The 17,939-nt window shown below is 36.3% G+C and overlaps 1 protein-coding gene across 3 annotated transcripts in view; it reads left to right on the plus strand.

Annotated features, from left to right (window-relative positions):
* The window catches only part of LOC112048708 (protein kinase C-binding protein NELL1), a 72,379-nt gene that overhangs the window by 24,551 nt on the left and 29,889 nt on the right, over positions 1-17,939 (plus strand). For all 3 annotated transcript variants that reach the window (XM_052881957.1, XM_052881958.1, XM_052881959.1), the window contains exon 2: positions 17,781-17,888. In XM_052881957.1, the coding sequence (XP_052737917.1) occupies positions 17,781-17,888 (108 nt within the window). The remainder of the gene's footprint in view (positions 1-17,780; positions 17,889-17,939) is intronic.

A 17,939-nucleotide genomic window follows, 5' to 3' on the forward strand; every position in this document is an offset into this window, starting at 1 on the left:
ACACGGTAAAGGGTAAGTGAAGGACGTTCCGATATGAATTTCAAATGGCATCGTTTGAAAAATGATGGTGTACCGGGATATTTATTAGATACGTACGTATTGTTTGCGGAATAAATAAACGGGTGGTGTTCATCTATTTAATATTAATGCGTTTTTTCCCCTTTTATTACAGTACGAGTTACAGAATACATGTATAGATCGAGCGTTAAAGTTAGCTTAAATCCGAGGGCGTGGCTCGAAATATATAATTGATAATATTGTAGTATAGGTATGTAGATTAAAATGAGGTTCACCATCATTATAATAGTCATATTCATCATTTCCCAGTGGACGTCACAGCTGGACATTCACCTCCTATAAAGACTTTTAAAAATAAAAGTTTAGATAACCAAACCGCCTGGTTAGCATTATCTTGCTAGGCAAGACTTGTATATGGAGAAGTACTCTTACAAAGCTGAGGTCCAACCCTCAGAAAATTGAGGCACGAATCTCAGAAAGCCGAGGTTCGAGTCTCAGAAAGCCGGGGTCTCAGGAGAGACGCCCTTAAAGAGTCGTTCCATCTATTCTGCTTTTGCCTTCGGGTCCCATCAGGCGATGCTTCTCGCCCAAACCCCCGATGACGCCGCAGAGCTCCATTACAGAACCTACGTCACTTACACAATAAAAAAAAATCGTGGTCAAATAGTTGAAGTTAAAAATGTGAATAAACTAAAACTGTATATGGATAAGTACTCTTACAAAGCCGATGTCCAAGTCTCAGAAAATCGAGGCACGAGTCTCAGAAAGCCGAGGTCCGAGTCTCAGAAAGCCGGCATCCGATTGTCAGGAGAGGCGCCGTTAGAGAATCGTTCCATCTATTCTATTTCTGCCTGCCTCAACAAGCGATGCTTCAGTACTCGCCTAAACTCCCAATGACGCCTCTGAGCTCCCATTAAGGAACCTGAGGCAAACAAAAAATAAAAAAAAATAGTGTTCAAATAGTTGAAGTTAAAAATGTGAAAAGACTACCCAGGTGGCTTATTATTAGTTGTAGTTTGCGCGGGATTTTGGAATATAAAGTTCGTTAATGAGGCGGCGGGTGCGACCCGGTGCGGCGACAGGTGGCGGACACGGCCCGCTGGTCGCCGGCCCGCCGCGCGCCGTGCCATATCGTGCCCAGACCCCAGACCCCAACGCTCACTGACACACCGCAATGTGGATGAACTACTCACCGAATTACCTTGTGCATCGAAACTAGCTGTGCTTCCCGGTATCACCCGTATAAAACCCGTTGCTCATGTGAGAATATCGCCTATATAACGCCTGTTCTATAATATATTGCCCTGGTTATAATATCTAATCCTATTTACTATATCTTATGTAGTCAAACTTCATCTAACCGTTGCACCGTTCTTGTTTAGAATTTAAATGTATAAAAAAGTCGTTAAGTCTTCTAAAACATTAAAAATTATAACGAGTAATGAAATGGTGTCTAAAAATCTTTCAAGAAGTAAAAAGTTATCTAAATACAAAATTTTATCAAAATCAAAACAGTTCTTGTTTGTGTATATGATTGTGTGTTTAGTAGATCTATAAAATAGTCGTCAAGTTTTCTACAAATTTCCAATATCCTTGATTTTTTGCTTCTTATAAAAATATTATTAAGTAAAACATTAAGTAATAATGAAACGACGTCTAAAAATCTTTTAAGAAGAGAAAAGTTATCTAAATACAATGTTTTATCAAAATCGCCTCACTCGTTTCAGAAATGTCATAGTAAATACATATACGTAAATATATACAGGTATTTCCATTTTTTAAATCTACACGTGTATTATTTTGACTGACTTGGTTGTTTCTCATTCTTATTTTTCGATTCACATACGTTCATTTCATGGAACAAGCTTTTGATTATAAAATCACGATTAAAACCTTGAATAACTCAAAGTACTACTATATATTAAGTAAACTATAATATATTAAAACGAACTCACGTGTGTTCAATAAATGGAATGTATACACAAAGCATTATCCCATTATTAGATGACATGGCTGTTTATAGATTTCTCATTAAATCGCGCATCGATTAAGTAATCGCATTGTTCAATTCTTAGCGATACCATAACACCCCGTCAGCGTTGAGTCACCATCACACCACATCGCGCGATGCCTCCAGACAAGGATTTTATATTATTAGATATGTTACTAGCTCGTCGAAATTGAGGCGAACAAAAGTAGCTAATTGTTTTAATTTCATTTAGTCACATTGTAAACAACCAAAGTTATTTAAACAAATTATACCTAAATATTGTCTAGAATGTCGAGTGTTGTTTTTTCAGGAAATGTAAAAATTATATACTTAATATATTCATAAATATATACTATAAGTAAACACAAAATTGTACATGTGTGCGCTCAGTGGAGTAGCTAAATCCGAATCACTTTTTGCTGTGATTTTGTTGGCACGTACCATATCTAATAGTACAAAATCTTTACCACTTAGATAGCTTGCGTAACATCGCGTGACAATTAATGCCTTTCCGTGAAATACGAAATATTCAATAACTTGCCTTTTCATTTCCAACTAACTCTAACATGGCATCAATATTTCCATTTTTTTAGTTTACTTGTAATGTCATGTCTTCTTTGGTGGTCTAGCCTGCGATGGCTAGACAATTTTTTTTTTTTAAAGATGAAAAGTCTTATGCTCTTAATAGCGGATGCCCGCGAATTCGTCCGTTATTAGATCCCCCTTAATCTGGTCCTGTTCTTAGCAGACGTCTACCATCTATGAACTACCTCCCTTCAACTTTGTAGGTTCAGAAATTAAGCGGTTTTCGGAATAACGTGATGAGTTTCGCTTTATATATTACAAGTATTTTAACTACGGTAACAATAAACAATGTATTTTAGCCGCTTTATGGACGTTCTGAAATATAATTTTAAAATTTTTAAAATTATATATGAACGTAATATTTTCGTTGAATAAACGGAATTTTACTTTGACTAAGCATTTGCGTGATCGAATCAGAAATGAGGAAATCCGCAGAAAAACCAAAGTCATGTTGGGGTCCCAAGATGCCGGAATGGCGATCCCGCACCGGAAAGTGTTGGTCGACCTCTCACTTGATGGACCGAGGACATCAAGCGGGTTGCAGGGAAGTTCATGTTCAATTCACTAATAAAGCTTTTTTCTTTCTTTCTTTCTTTCTTTCTTTCATGCGAGAGAGACGTCCAAAGGCTGTTAACGATGATGATTAAATGTTATAATTATGGTTTAAAAGGTTATAAAGACTAATTACTAAGCCCTGATCGGCTTAGTAATTAGTCTTTATAACTAGGAATCAAACAAGAAAGCTTTGCTTTGTAATAAAATATTCTCAGTTCGCGCTAGGGGGGGAAACAGTAGGTATTACTTGCATTGTGTTTATGTGTTAATAAAAGACAGATAAAAGTTCAACATTTATTGTTAAACTTTGCTGGTAGCTAGAAGGTACTACCTCTTTATAAGCCATAAAGAAAAGTCAGAATGGTTCGGTAACATTAAAGGTTGTGTGTGTCATGCTGCCTACCATTCACAGGGTGCGCCAGTGCCTTATTATATGTCAGCCAAACTTAATGGCTGACAACTGTTTATGTCTATATACACTAATGACGAATTCGAGAAATATAAACGAATAAGATCGGTGACGAATTAACCTATTTACCGTTGGGTCGCTGCCATAAAGTGTCCAAGTAAACTGAGTTACGATGGTATAAATTGTGCTCTATTTGATAGTAGTACATCATGACCAAAGGTGTAGACTGTAGAAGAACCATTAAAATCTTGATAACAAGGTAAAACACAGGGCGTGTTCCCAGTGACGTGCACAATGGTTGTAACTAAGGTAGGCACTGTAGATACAAATACAAAATGGAAAATTCTTTCTACAAAACAGACTGAGTCCTCTGGCATCTTTGAAGTGCGTGTACCAATACAAGCTAATGTACCAGTTTAGCCGATTACGTTTTTCTTGAAATTTAAAGGTTCACGGGTACACGCTATTTCTATTGCCTTGTTATTAAGGGAGCCATAAACAGTGTGTGTGACTGACGATTTAGTTCCTCGTGTATACGCGTTTGACAAAAAAAACGTAATGCGAGCCGACACGGAGCGCCGAGCTGGCACGCGCGTGACATATGTCGCGAGAAACCCTCCGCTAAGTGTGCACTACACTTACAAAGGGCGTGATCCACCTCAAGCGTAACTACTGCTGACCTAATTAGGCTCTTTCTTACTACACTCCCAATGTGACTTACGAGTAATTCTACGGTGAAATTATACTCGTATAAGTAAAACAAAGCCGGCACCATCTGTAACTGCAGAAGAGAAAATATATTATTGAAGAAATTTAGCACAGAGATAACCTACAGTCTCAAGTAGCAATGGTATCTAAACTAATATTATAAAGAGCTCAGATTACATTTTTTGTGTGTTTGTTTTTACGATTTATCTTAAAAACGTACACTACTGATTTAAAAACTTCTTTCACATTTAGAAAGCTACATCTTTAGCTATCAACAAAGGCTTTAATTTAACCCGTATTTCAACTTAAATGAGAACTACACGGCTGAAACCGAAAATAACTGCTAGTACCAATAAGGGAATTGGATTTACACGACAATTTCATGTCTGCTTGCTTTGGTCCAGCGGTAAACCTGTTCAGCAACCAGTCATTCGGTTCTAGCAGCGTGGTGGTTTAATAAACCATATTTACTTCTCTTAAATAAAATCCTTCAATAAAAAGCGGCCATTAACAATATGTTGATAAATATACCCTATAATCAAATTCTGATCATCTAGATTCTAGACAAATATGCTTATATTAAAAACTACTCTACCTTTTTACAATATTCCTATGTTTCGGTTACTTCTCAAAGTAGACTAGCTACATACAGACAGATGTGCTTAAATCTATTAAGACTTAATAGAAACAACTTTTAAATCACAGAATGCTGTGGTCATAATTTTATATTGCGTACTTTACCAATTATATTACCAAGTGTTACCTATACTGAGTTTGAGTGAGATATCTCATATATAAACACAGAAGCAAGAAACAGGCAAATACTCGTTTATGTTAATTTTTAGATATTTTTGTAATAAACATTCTTTGTAGTCATAAAATTCTCACATGAGTGATTTCAGTTCCTCTAAAGATATGTCACCCTTACAAAACTGTTATTTAACCCTCAAGTGACCACCATATGGTCAATTACGCACCAACAGGTTTCGTCCACGTGCCGGCTACTTTGCAGGACTTCAATTAATTGTTATAGGTGCTCCGTGCTCGGTAACCCTTCACGTATCGGTAAGAGGATAGTTCATTTCACATGTGATTGGGCAGGTTGTGTTTCACGAGGAATTACCATTTAATTAAAATTTAACACTGCGTATTTAACACATCGTCACTCAGTTTGAGTACTGGAATTGAGAACTTTGAACATGTTAATTTTATGACTAGAAAAAATTTGGTCAATATTACCAAAAAATTAAAGATTGTCGTAATATTTGTTATATAAATAAAATTGTAAATTTACAAAAAACCATTAGAAAAGTAATTAGATAAAAAATATTTAAGTATTTTTATTTAATGTGTCATTTTTCATTAAGAAAGCTAACACACATAAACGCATAAATTACAAAGATATTTATAACTTATGCGTTAACACTCAATACAATAGAATGACGAATCTATACTAATATTATAAAGCTGAAGAGTTTGTTTGTTTGTTTGTTTGTTTGATTGATTGAACGCGCTAATCTCAGGAACTACTGGTCCGATTTCAAAAATTCTTTCAGTGCCCATTCATTCATTCATAGCCCATTTATCGAGAAAGGCTATAGGCTATATATTATCCCCATATTCTTACGGGAACGGGAACCACGCGGGTGAAACCGCGCGGCGTCAGCTAGTAAAATATATAAGTTAATGTATATAAATAAACTCTTTACTTATGCGTTTATGTATTGTTATTTGAATACCAATGTAATGATTTATTGAAGTTGTGGCAATATGAGGCGCTTTTGGGCAATCCACTATTAATAATTTCACTGTTTAACGTTTATACCTCTTCCTGATTGTTCAAACAAATAATAATTACATGCGGAAGTTCTTTAAAACACCCATTCTGTTATACAATTTCCTCGTTTGTATAAAACTAAAAACTGTTTACACAAACTAAACAATAGTACCCATAAAGCATTTTCGTGTAGAACACGTTCAATACGAGATGACTTGAGATATTTCTTCCTCCCCCAAGGAAAGCTTTAGTGCACCCTACACGTTTCATTTTATTACGTGTACAGACTCACTTTACCGTTTATTTGAGCTGCGAATAAACTGATTGTTTGCTATTTTATGGCGTCCTGAAGACCACTGAATGTTATGACCATATCTATATATCTGATTTAATGCTCTCGATGTGAGAGTATTTCGTAGTCCAATTTTCAAGTGCAAGTTTTTCATGTAAATGTCACAGTAAAAATTTTTCATGTTATTACTAGAAACAATAATTATTTCTTTCTCTTTTTTCATAGATTTACTATAATTTGTATACGGATTAATTGATTAGGAAACTAACTTTAAAACTGCTTTATTTTTATAAAACTGATGCTACCTACATTCTACCTTTGCTAACTTCAACGTTCTAGTCAATGGCGAAATTCAGATTTACTTCATAACTGCTAAAAATATTTCAATGTATTTAACACCACTTGTATTCTTTCATTACCGTTTTAATTCATTATTTATGTATTAGTTACTTGAATTTAAACGTAAACATCTAGATTGTGCAGTATTATTTAAACCACGGCGGCGCCTTTCTGGTTTATTCACTAATTTGGTCTTTATTAAGAACCTATTAAAATATACATCAATTTATCAACTGAGAAATGTCATTTACCTACCTACTGTATAATATCCACGAAGGGTTATCAGTTGGCCACGGATGACATTTATTACATAGAATCTCATTTTCTTATACGTCAACTAACATATGTCAAAGTTAGTGAATTAGTTTGCTGCCATTTCTTTTTCACTTAAATTGGCACAATACTAAACGTTCTAGCCGTAAAGCTTACATGTTACATTATTCCTCTGATTAAAAAAATACTATAACAATTTTTCTGGGATCCCATCCAATGACTTAATTCTTAACGCATTCAAGAACATAATTTCACCAACACATACTAAAAAGTTAAATAAAATATAGATTACCTACCTCGCTTGTTATATTGTGCTTTTAGTGAGAGAGGTCTGGATATTGCAAACAAAAAATGTAATTAAAAAGCTGAAATTGCTCCACAAAACGGAAGATAATAGAGCCATCCACACCCTACAATGTAAAAAGCTTTCGACACCGCTCAAACGATAATTAATTTCGGGACAAGAGCCCGAACTGAAATTGTTCCGACTCGTTTAACCTTTTGCAAAAAGGCCTTTACGCCGCTAATTACCGCTACAGCCCGTTTTGATGAATTGCCTTAATCGCTCATATTACTCACAATATATTAACCACTTTGTTTCTATCGTAATTACCCTTATACGTCTATATTTGATAGGGTCTTGAGATATACACGATGTTAACATCATTTGTAACATTTTGTGACGCATATACAATATGAGAGCTTACTTATTTAATTTACCTAATGTTGAGATTACTCACACACACTAAAAACCAAAAAGTCTAGAAAGAATTGCGAAATGTATATGGAGCCTTACCGTTCACAGAAAAGTAATTTATATAATTTTATCTTTGAGAGCAGCCCTCTCTTAAAGATAACCTGGGGAAGAAAAGGGTTGAAGGAAATGTCCTTTCTGATTTATCAAGGTACTTTGTTTTGGAATTTTTGTTCAATTTGATTATTCCTTTTTTTGGTACAGCCTTATACATTCATAGGATCAAATTCGAACTTTTCTGTAAGTAACCACAACATTTTTCAATGCTGTAACGACTGCAAGAAAATTCAAATAGCAATACGACTACGATAGACTTTATATCAAGTTGTTTTAACTTTAACCTTTAACTTTGATATGTTTCAACTAAAAACGGTCATGTAATATCCCCCGATGATATTCGAATATATACTTTTATGAAAGGTTTTAATTACACGTAAAAGGCCACGAGTCATTAGTTTCCAGTTAATCCCGCAGTAGACTGAATCCCAATGAAATTTCCAACATTTTTCCACTCGATAAACTGCACCAACGCAACAAAGTATCAAATAAACATTGGGAATGTAATGATTTAAATTTCAATTCAAATGAAGTTTTATACCCTTGAGATTAAGCTCATAATTCGTTAGCAGAAATTAACTGGATGCAGAGACTTTAGGGTTGTTTCCAAGTGCAGTTTTACAACAGTTTCTTGAAAATTGCACTAGACGTATTTACGATCGCGTGGATTTATGTCTCCACTAAAGGTTTTATTATTGGGTAGTAGCGTCGTGAGGGATGGCTTAACTATTCTGGTCGTATCTGCTATCTATCTATGGAATGAATTGACGAATGGTATGTCAGCACATTGAAGACTTAATTACCTGCACGGTAAAGGGGCAAGACTCTATATCGGGACTCTATATAGGTTCGATCATTATTGTGGTACCCAATTCTAACGCAGTCTTTACCATTTATTTGGAGGTGAAAGTATGGGTCTCTATATCGTTAAGATTCATAAATAGACCTGATAATATATGGCGTTGGGATAAAACTACAAGGAAATAAGGCTGCTTGACGTACCTCAGACACAAATCAGAATACGTTCAAAAATTTATTTTAAGTAGGCTCAGTTTACAAGCACTTTTGATACGTCAGTTGACTATTTGTAAAGATTCTACCACCGGTTCGGAAGGCAGATTCTGCTGAGAAGAATACGGTAAGAAACTCAACAGTTGCTCTTTTAAATAAAATCATAGTATATTATAATATACAATTGATGACAACATTACAATTTCTTATAGTTTTACTTCCTGTGTGAAGGTGGAAGCTGATCCAACGGCCTCCAAGCAACTTTTCATGCTGATGCAATAAATTATTAAGTCCATACACAAACTCACTACACAAAAATAGTTAGTTCGTGCCGCAGGCAGTTTTCAAGCTTATTAACTAAATGTGAAGCTCCGAGTAGCCCGCCTACTTTGTTATAAATAAATAATGGTTTACTTTACTTTAGCGTATGCTTTATTAATTCAGAGACGAACTTTATAAGCGACTCCAGTAGATTCAGAAATAATAAAAGTTGTACTTGTTAAAGATAAAAAAACACAAAACTTAAAGAAGCAATTTTTGTTACCCCTATCAATACTAATAATCTTAAAACTCCGTTTCAGGACTCTCTTTAGGTTCAGATTTGACCTTAAGGCAACCAATCTTTGATTTGTATACAAAATACCTACGTAAACTATAATGCCACATATTTAGAATACTTTCAAATCATTTTCGACACCTGATTTATACGAATTTTACTGTCAAAACCGTGGGGACTTCTTGAACACATGATGAATATTCCGCAGTTATTTTAATCTTCCAAAGATGTCCTACTTCAAGACATTAGAAGTATTGTTAGCACAAAACAATAACTTTTAAAATAATAGCACATTCATTAGCAGCGTAGCTTCAAGCTTGTTTTCACTTTGCCCCCATTCACGTCCGAGTTATATGAGATAGCTTTGCTAGACAAACTAGAATCGAGCTTAAACTAGGGTCATCAAACGACATCTAGAATAAACAGTTTTCTAATCTGAAATCTCTTTCTTCTACATCTTTTTTGATGATCATATGAGAGAGAGGTAATGGGTCCGATTCCCATGGCCAAGCAAAAGTAACATTTCGAAGCTAGTGAGGTGATTTTTTTTCTAACGTTCTCAATGACATCCTATTAATAAACTATTTATATGACTGTGTACTTAGTTTTAGATAATTTTGTAAAATGGTGATAATACATTAAATCATGAAAAGCATGGTTAGCCGTTAGCTAAAACTATTATTTCTTTTCTCAGTCAGTCTGATTATTGTATTGTCATTATTATCCAAGAGGCAACCCTAGTTGGTAGCCATGCGGCAGTTTACGAGGCAATCTGGGCCGTCGGCTTGTATCAGTCGGGGGAGGCAGACGACGAGGCGACGTCCCGGCGCCTGCCAGGGATGACACACTGTAACAGTCATACCTACAATAAAGTAGAATTTTGTGCCATTGCCGCTAGACTTTTGTACTAATTCACAGATTCAATCACTTACGTATATTGTTTAAATCCTACTAATATTGTAAACGTGAAAGTTTGTATATATGTTTGGATGTTTATTACTCTATAACGAGGCAACTACTGAATCGATTTGATTGAAATTTAAAACATAGATAGACTATACCCTAGATTAACACATAGGCTATTTTTGTCCCGAAAATCCGTGGTATTTGCGAGATTTGCGAAAAACTGATGGTTACAATGGTGTGAATGTTTGTTACTCTTTGACATCGTGACTACAGAACCGAATTAGCTAAAATTTGAAACTGAGATAGATTATAGCCTGGATTAACACATTTTTATACCGAAAAATTATATATTTGTTTTTCGCGGGTAACATCGCAGAGCGCAGGTAGTTATTCTAAATTATATATTATATTAGAATGAGTTCTACAGTAGAACTGGACATCCGAAGGTGTTCTAATGAGACCTTACCAATACTTTAGGCTTATTTACAAGTGTAGCTTTACAACTGTTTCTTGAAAACTGTACTAAAAGTATTTACGATCGTCGACAGGATGTAGATCCACGGAGATTTTAGTATTAGGTAGAACCGCTGTGATGGGATGCGGTAACTATCCAAGTAACAGGATATCTAAAGCTGATTTAATAGGATCTTACCAAACTTGGCTAGGCAGGGAGAACAACACGAGCGGAGGGGAGTGTTAATCGATTGAATTCCTTAACCCTTCGCCCATTAGCCACAAGCGCCATCGTCTACTTGGACGATGGACCCGGCACTCGCACGGTAAATCCATGGAAAGCTAAGATATCCGTCACTCTATTTTAAGCACCTTACCTTTTGTAATTTATTATGGTGCTGAAATAAGTGGCATTACTTTCGTAAATAAATTTAGAGAATACCAGAATGAATTGTTTTACGCCAAAAATTTGCAAAGGTTATTTAGTCATCATCATCATCATCATATCAGCCGATGGACGTCCACTGCAGGACATAGGCCTTTTGTAGGGACTTCCAAACATCACGATACTGAGCCACCTGCATCCAGCGAATCCCTGCGACTCGCTTGATGTCGTCAGTCCACCTGGTGGGGGGTCGGCCAACACTGCGCTTACTAGTGCGGGGTCGCCATTCCAATGGGACCCCAACGTCCATCGGCTCTTCGCACTATGTGCCCCGCCCATTGCCACTTCAGCTTCGCAACTCGTTGAGCTATGTCAGTGACTTTGGTTCTTCTGCGGATCTCCTCATTTCTGATTCGATCACGCAGAGATACTCCTAACATAGCTCGTTCCATCGCCCGCTGTGTGACTCTGAGCCTTCTTATGAGGCCCATAGTTAGCGACCAAGTCTCGGAACCATAGGTCATCACTGGCAACACGCACTGTTCGAAGACTTTTGTCTTCAGGCACTGAGGAATTTCGGACGAAAAGATGTCGCGAAGTTTCCCGAATGCAGCCCAGCCGAGTTGGATTCGACGGTTCACCTCTTTCTCGAAATTGGACCTACCTAACTGGATCATATGTCCTAGGTATATGTATTCGTCTACAATTTCGAGTGCAGCGTTCTCAACTATAACTGGGTGGAGCGATACATGAGCATTACACATTATTTTTGTTTTGCCCATGTTCATTTTCAGGCCCACCTGTTGAGAAACGCTGCTGATTATTTAGTAACAGCTTATAATATGCTAACTTCAGCCTTTTCGACTATGTTCGATCCAGTGCTACGCTCCTCCTGAAGTACGAGATATTATAATTTATGAAACTTCAGAACAGTTCTGAAGTTTCATAAGTTACTTACTTGAATAAGTTTTAGTCCAGAATAAAAGGCTTATTATAGGTATGTAATAAAACTTAGCCCTTTCATCCGCATTGATCCCGTCCCTGTGGGAATATCGGAATAAATAGCGATACAAGACTATGTGAAATTCCAGGCACGAAGATACTCGTAATAGTATATCTTTGTGTGTCATTTCATCCAGAGCCGTTTAGCCGTCTCGACGTGATTGAGCTACGAACATACATCCTTTTTAACTCACTATAATATTAGCTTCACTTGTAACTATGTATGTAAGAAAAATAAAACTTGGAATCTTAATTTGACCCACCCACAAATTTTGCACACACTCTGAGTTCTGATGACAATACATGACTAGCTAAGAAACGTCATTACAAATCCAATATGGCGGCCTTCCCAAGATGGCGGACTGGCTGTTTAAAATCCACCCCCCTGATGTGATCAAATGAAAGGGTTTGTCATCAGGAGGACGAAAAAATAGTAACGTGACTTGAATCCAATATTTGTAATTTTTAGTGCGTGCTAAAAGCGTGTTTTAAGTTTTTTAAACGATTTAAAGTTATATGAGTACATTCAAATCTTTTGCAATTATAACACTAAATAGATATATATTTGGCAGTCCTGTCGTTATTATGCAGCCTGCCAGACTACCAATCCAATTTCAGAATACAGTTTTTATGACTGAAAAGTTCAATAAAACTGCGTTCCCGGAATTAAAATATAAATTTAAATTAAATTTTATTCAAAAATAGGTAAATTTTACAAGCACTCTAGAAACTATGACTATTTGTCTATAGATACTCTACCACCGCCACCGATTTGGCTGGCAGGTTCTGCTGAGAAGAGCCGGCAGGAAAATTAACAGAACTTCAACTTTAAGACAATTTATTTATTTATTATTACAAGTCCTACTTACAAAGAACACACACACACCAAGAAAATTCATCGTTTTGTTTGGCAGGGCTATCGATTACGAGTTATAGCGGTTTGAATGGTAGTTTTGGCAATTTGGTAACCGTAAATTTTTAGTTTTTGTAATACGACAACTATCTGTGTAGTAAAAAGTAAAATATTGGATGATATTTGCGCAAAAATGAAATACTGAACAAACTCTCTGTGTTTGAGTTTGGTTGCACCATTTGAGTTGGAGCAATGACTCTTTAAATGCGAATGTTTCTTAACTAATGTTAATGGGTGTTCTTTCTACATTATTCATTCAATTTTATTGCCTCTTCACAAGAAACTAGAGTAATGTACAGACAATATTCTGCTAATCCTATCCTATCCTACGAATATTATAAACGCGAAAGTTTTTATGGATGTTTGGATGTTTGTTACTCTTTAACGCCGCTACTACTGAAGCGATTTGGCTAAAATTTGGAATGAAAATTGATTTTACTATGGATTAACACACAGGCTACTTTTTATTCCGAAAAAATCCATGGTTTCCCGACATTTGCGAAAACTGATGATTTTAATGATATGAATATTTGTTACTCTTTCACGCCTCGACTACTTAACCGAATTAGCTGAATTTGGTATTGAGATGTATTATAGCATGGATTAACACAAAGGCTTTTTATCCCGGAAAAATCCATCCACGCACGCGAAGTCGCGGGCGTCCGCTAGTCTTTAATAATAATTTTGATAATTCAATCTATACTAATATTAATAGGTGTAGTTTGTGGTATTGTTGGGGGTTATTTCTGGATATACAGAACCAGTATTTTAAATTCCTTTACCACTAGAATGCAACGTTATTTGTTAGTTACATAGACTATATAATTTATCCCCGTATTCTCTCGGGAAGGGGAATACCAATGGAGAAAAAAATACTTTCAGAAAATTGTTTAAATTTTCGAGTCCAAAAAAGAATTCAAAACAAACAGATGACCCTCGACACGACCCTTTGTGCCAAGCGTGTCGAATTGACGACGAGAGATCTCGACGTAAGCTGCCGCTTTGACTGTAAACTCAAAAGTCGGAACAGTGAAAGCGCCTCTATACTAGTCGTTAGTACTAATCCACTTTCAGCGTCAAAAACTCGTTCCTCGCTTTGATAGATCGAGAACCTGCGGTAGCCAGATATGCCGCATTTTAGAAAGGCTATTTAGCTAGGCTATGAAACATGCTATCTTCCATTGTTTGTAGTGGCCCACAGAACAAACTTCATAATTTTCTCTCTTGTTTGTTTGGTATATTGTTCGTTTTTTTGTTTTGTGGTGAACAAATGGTGGTTATACAGTATAAATAAATCCTTCATTTTTCAAGTTACATTTGTAAAAATGTGAACTATATATATATAATATACTAAAAACAATGTAATTCAAGATATTTCGAAATTCTACCTCTAAAGCGTTGTTAAAAAAAGGGTTGAAAGTTTACATCGATTTCCACGCGGACAAAGTCACGGGCATTCGCTGGTAAATAAATAATTGGTTACATACTCGTAGAAGCATAGTCTAACAAACGTCTAACTTTTCTAAAGGTAAGTCTCACTATTGCAAGCTTTTGGTCCACTATGCGAGTCGTTAGTACTAATCCACTTTCAACGTCAAAAACTCGTTCGTCGCTTTGATGTTCGGCACTGTGATGAGAGCAACGTTCCAAAGAGAATTAAAGCTAAGTAAATTAGCTTAAACCTCCTCTGGGACTGAATTAACTATAACTAAGCTAACTATAAGCTTGGAGTTTCCCACTGTCATAAAGTTATCATTGTTGTAATCTCCCGACAATCATGAATTTTTACTCATAGGCACAATTACCCGCCCTCTTTAATATAATGACGAGTTTTTAAAGTGGGCGGATAATTTTGCCTCTTAGTATAGCTAGAATAATGACTTTTATGTCAGAAGTCATTCCATTATGATGGAAAAACACCAATGCTTTTGAATTATACGTATTTGACTTAACGTATTTTCACTGTACATAAGTAGCTAACAACAATCTCGAGTGCGTCAGCTACCAAATAAAAACTGATTATGATACAATCTGTTTGTTTGAAAACTCTGTTGCGAGAAACAAATTTTTAACATGTATGCATATATTAAATTTATGTATTTTTTCGAAATAAAAAGTAGTCTATATCTTGCTCGATCACCTCCTCTAACTTCAAGTTAAAGTCCCATTAAAATTAACTTGGTGATTCATAGATTATCCCGGACAAATAATGGTTTAATATGAGTACCAGATCACTCTTTCGGGCAGCAGTGAACAAAGTGAAATTAGCCTTAATGATTGCTGACCTCCAATAGGAGATGGCACTATTAGAAGAAGAAGACTTGGTAAAATTCATCTTAAAAAAAATGACAATCTGTGTGTCAATGGTTAAAAAAGTTAAATAATTAGCTGAAAATATGATACATTAGCGGAAACTCGCAACTTCGTCTGAGTGAAAAACCGTTTTTCACGAATCTCGTGGGAGCAATGAATTTTTCCGAGACAAAAAGTATTTTATTTTTTTAGCCTATATCCAAGGTCCAATTTACCTCTATACCAAAATTCATCAAATTTCGATTTAGTGGTTTAGTCGTGAAAAGGTAACAGACAGACAGATAGATTTAGGTGCGCAATAATAATATTAGTATGTATAGATTTTTTAAAATTAAAATCTTGTACTAAGGTTTTGGTAAACATGCGCTGTAATAATAATTTTTTAATTTCAAAAATATATTTTATGGTACTAAAAATCACATATATCTAGTTATACAATTATTCTTACGAAAAATGTATTTAAAGTCAATCGTAAGCTCGACTACTAGTCGTAGCTTCGTCGACTACGCCGCTACGCCGCGGCTACGTGACCGATTAAATCCGTGATGGATGTTGCTTGCTCACAAACACAAACGAACACCCGCCTCAGTAACGCAGAGAAAGCAAAAACTGCCTCATTCTTATGTAATCTCATGAATATGTTATGGGAAAAAATTGGGACGTGGAAAACTGAAACGACAAAATGGAAAACTTTGAGAAACACGAAAATATAATAAAAAATAATTGAAATTCGTAGGCTTAGTATACAAACACATTTGTAATGACTCCTCTACCGGTTAAAAAGGCCGATTAATAAGACAAATATACTATTTAGTTGTATTTTTAGACGGTTCTATTAGTTATATACGCCCTCGTAGTATAAAAAGAAATACTTTGCATAGTAATCACTGCATCTAAGAATCGTTTGAAACTATCTTCTTAAAATAACAGTAGGCGACGATAATTACGAATTATGTAAATGTCAAAAAGGGCATTGATTACTGTAAGTATATAATTGGCTACGTACACAGTTCCGTTTTATGCAATTACTAGCGGACGCCCGCGACTTCGTCCGCCCTTAGACCTCTTTGCGCCAGCAATTACAGTAGTATCGCTGTAAAAATGGAGTAACTTCTCACGTTTTCCCAACATTTCCCTTCACTTCTCTGCTCCTATTCATCGTAGAGTGATAAAAAGTATACTATAACCTGTCCAGGAGTATGAAAAATAATAGTACTGAATTGACCTCACTACAGATTTATTATGAGTACAGATAAGGTGTCGATAACGAAAAAAAGGCTTTTAATGTTTTACTTTAATAAAGAGAAGAAAATTTAGAGAAGACCAGAAAGTTCAAGAGAGAAAATTAAATAAGTATTAATTACAGATGTAAATGTAAATGTCATTGTTACACGAATACAATTTCGCATGTGATATCTGATCCGTTTCTAGGTTGGCTCACAGTATAATCACACTGAATACTGAATAGGCTCCTTCCAAGTAAGAACTAAATTCGTATAGCCTTAGCGATCCACTTACAAGGTCGCGAACCGCTATAATATTTACAGTAACATCGTCTTGGATCGATATGCCTGTTTGTTCTCAATTTTTGGACGGAGACATATCGATTGGCGGGAAGTAGGCCACATTTTATCGGTAATTAAGAATACATTTTGATTGTCGAATCAATAATAATTACTGCGAAAACATGAGCGAATTTATTGCTTTGTCGTTTTATGTAGAGATTTTATGATCTTTTGTGTTTCATCACTTCCATAATTCTTGCTAAAGTGTGGAACTCCTTCCGGTGTCTGTGTTGCCATTTACAATAGTTTAAAAACATCTTCGAAGCATCAGGGAATGGGTATTTTTCCCAATCTAGACCGTGTAATTTTATTTTTGTTTAAAAAAAGAATATTTGCCATAATATTTTGTTTTTATTTGACCAATATTCCCGTTCCCCTCCAAGAAGTCGGAAAAGCCTGTGTTAGGAGAGGTTACAACAACCTCTTGGTAATGAATCCGGCCCCTTTACCTCTGAGCTATTGAGGCTCATAAATTTCTTATCCAACGAGGCTCGAGCAGATAGACGTTGGGGTCCCAAGGTGCTGGATTGGCAACCCCGCATCGGAAAGCGCAGTGTTGGTTAAAATGTACCGAGGATTGCCGGGTCCTGCTAGATGCTGGTGGCTCGAGACCATTGTGTTTGGAAGTCCATACAAGAAGCCTATATCCAGCAGTGGACGTCCATGTGCTGTTAATGATGATGATGAATTGCTTACCGTCAGACATGATTGTAGTCAATCACAAGCCAAATTACCATAATATAGAGGAAACTATAGCTTGACAAAATCACTGAAGGTGGTGTGAAGTCGTGCGCGTGGGTCCTAGGCTGGAAGTGGGGTGCGTCAGTTGCGAGTACTGTCATCGCTACCCGCATCCCGGCCGCCGCGGACAATCGAGAGTGTTGAGTGTACTAAGCTTTAATGTATGTTGTTGTTTCAGCCACCGAGCTAGACCTGCTGGCCGCGCTGTCGCTGCACAACACGTCGCGCGCCGGCGTCAGCGTCGCTCCCGGCATGCAGCCGCAGCGAACCGCCTACTCTCTGCAAGGTAACACCCTCACCACGTGCTCCTAGCTGGCGTTACAGCTGGACGACTCGT

This window comes from Bicyclus anynana, chromosome 6 (assembly GCF_947172395.1).
Source record: "Bicyclus anynana chromosome 6, ilBicAnyn1.1, whole genome shotgun sequence".
Lineage (NCBI taxonomy): Eukaryota > Metazoa > Arthropoda > Insecta > Lepidoptera > Nymphalidae > Bicyclus > Bicyclus anynana.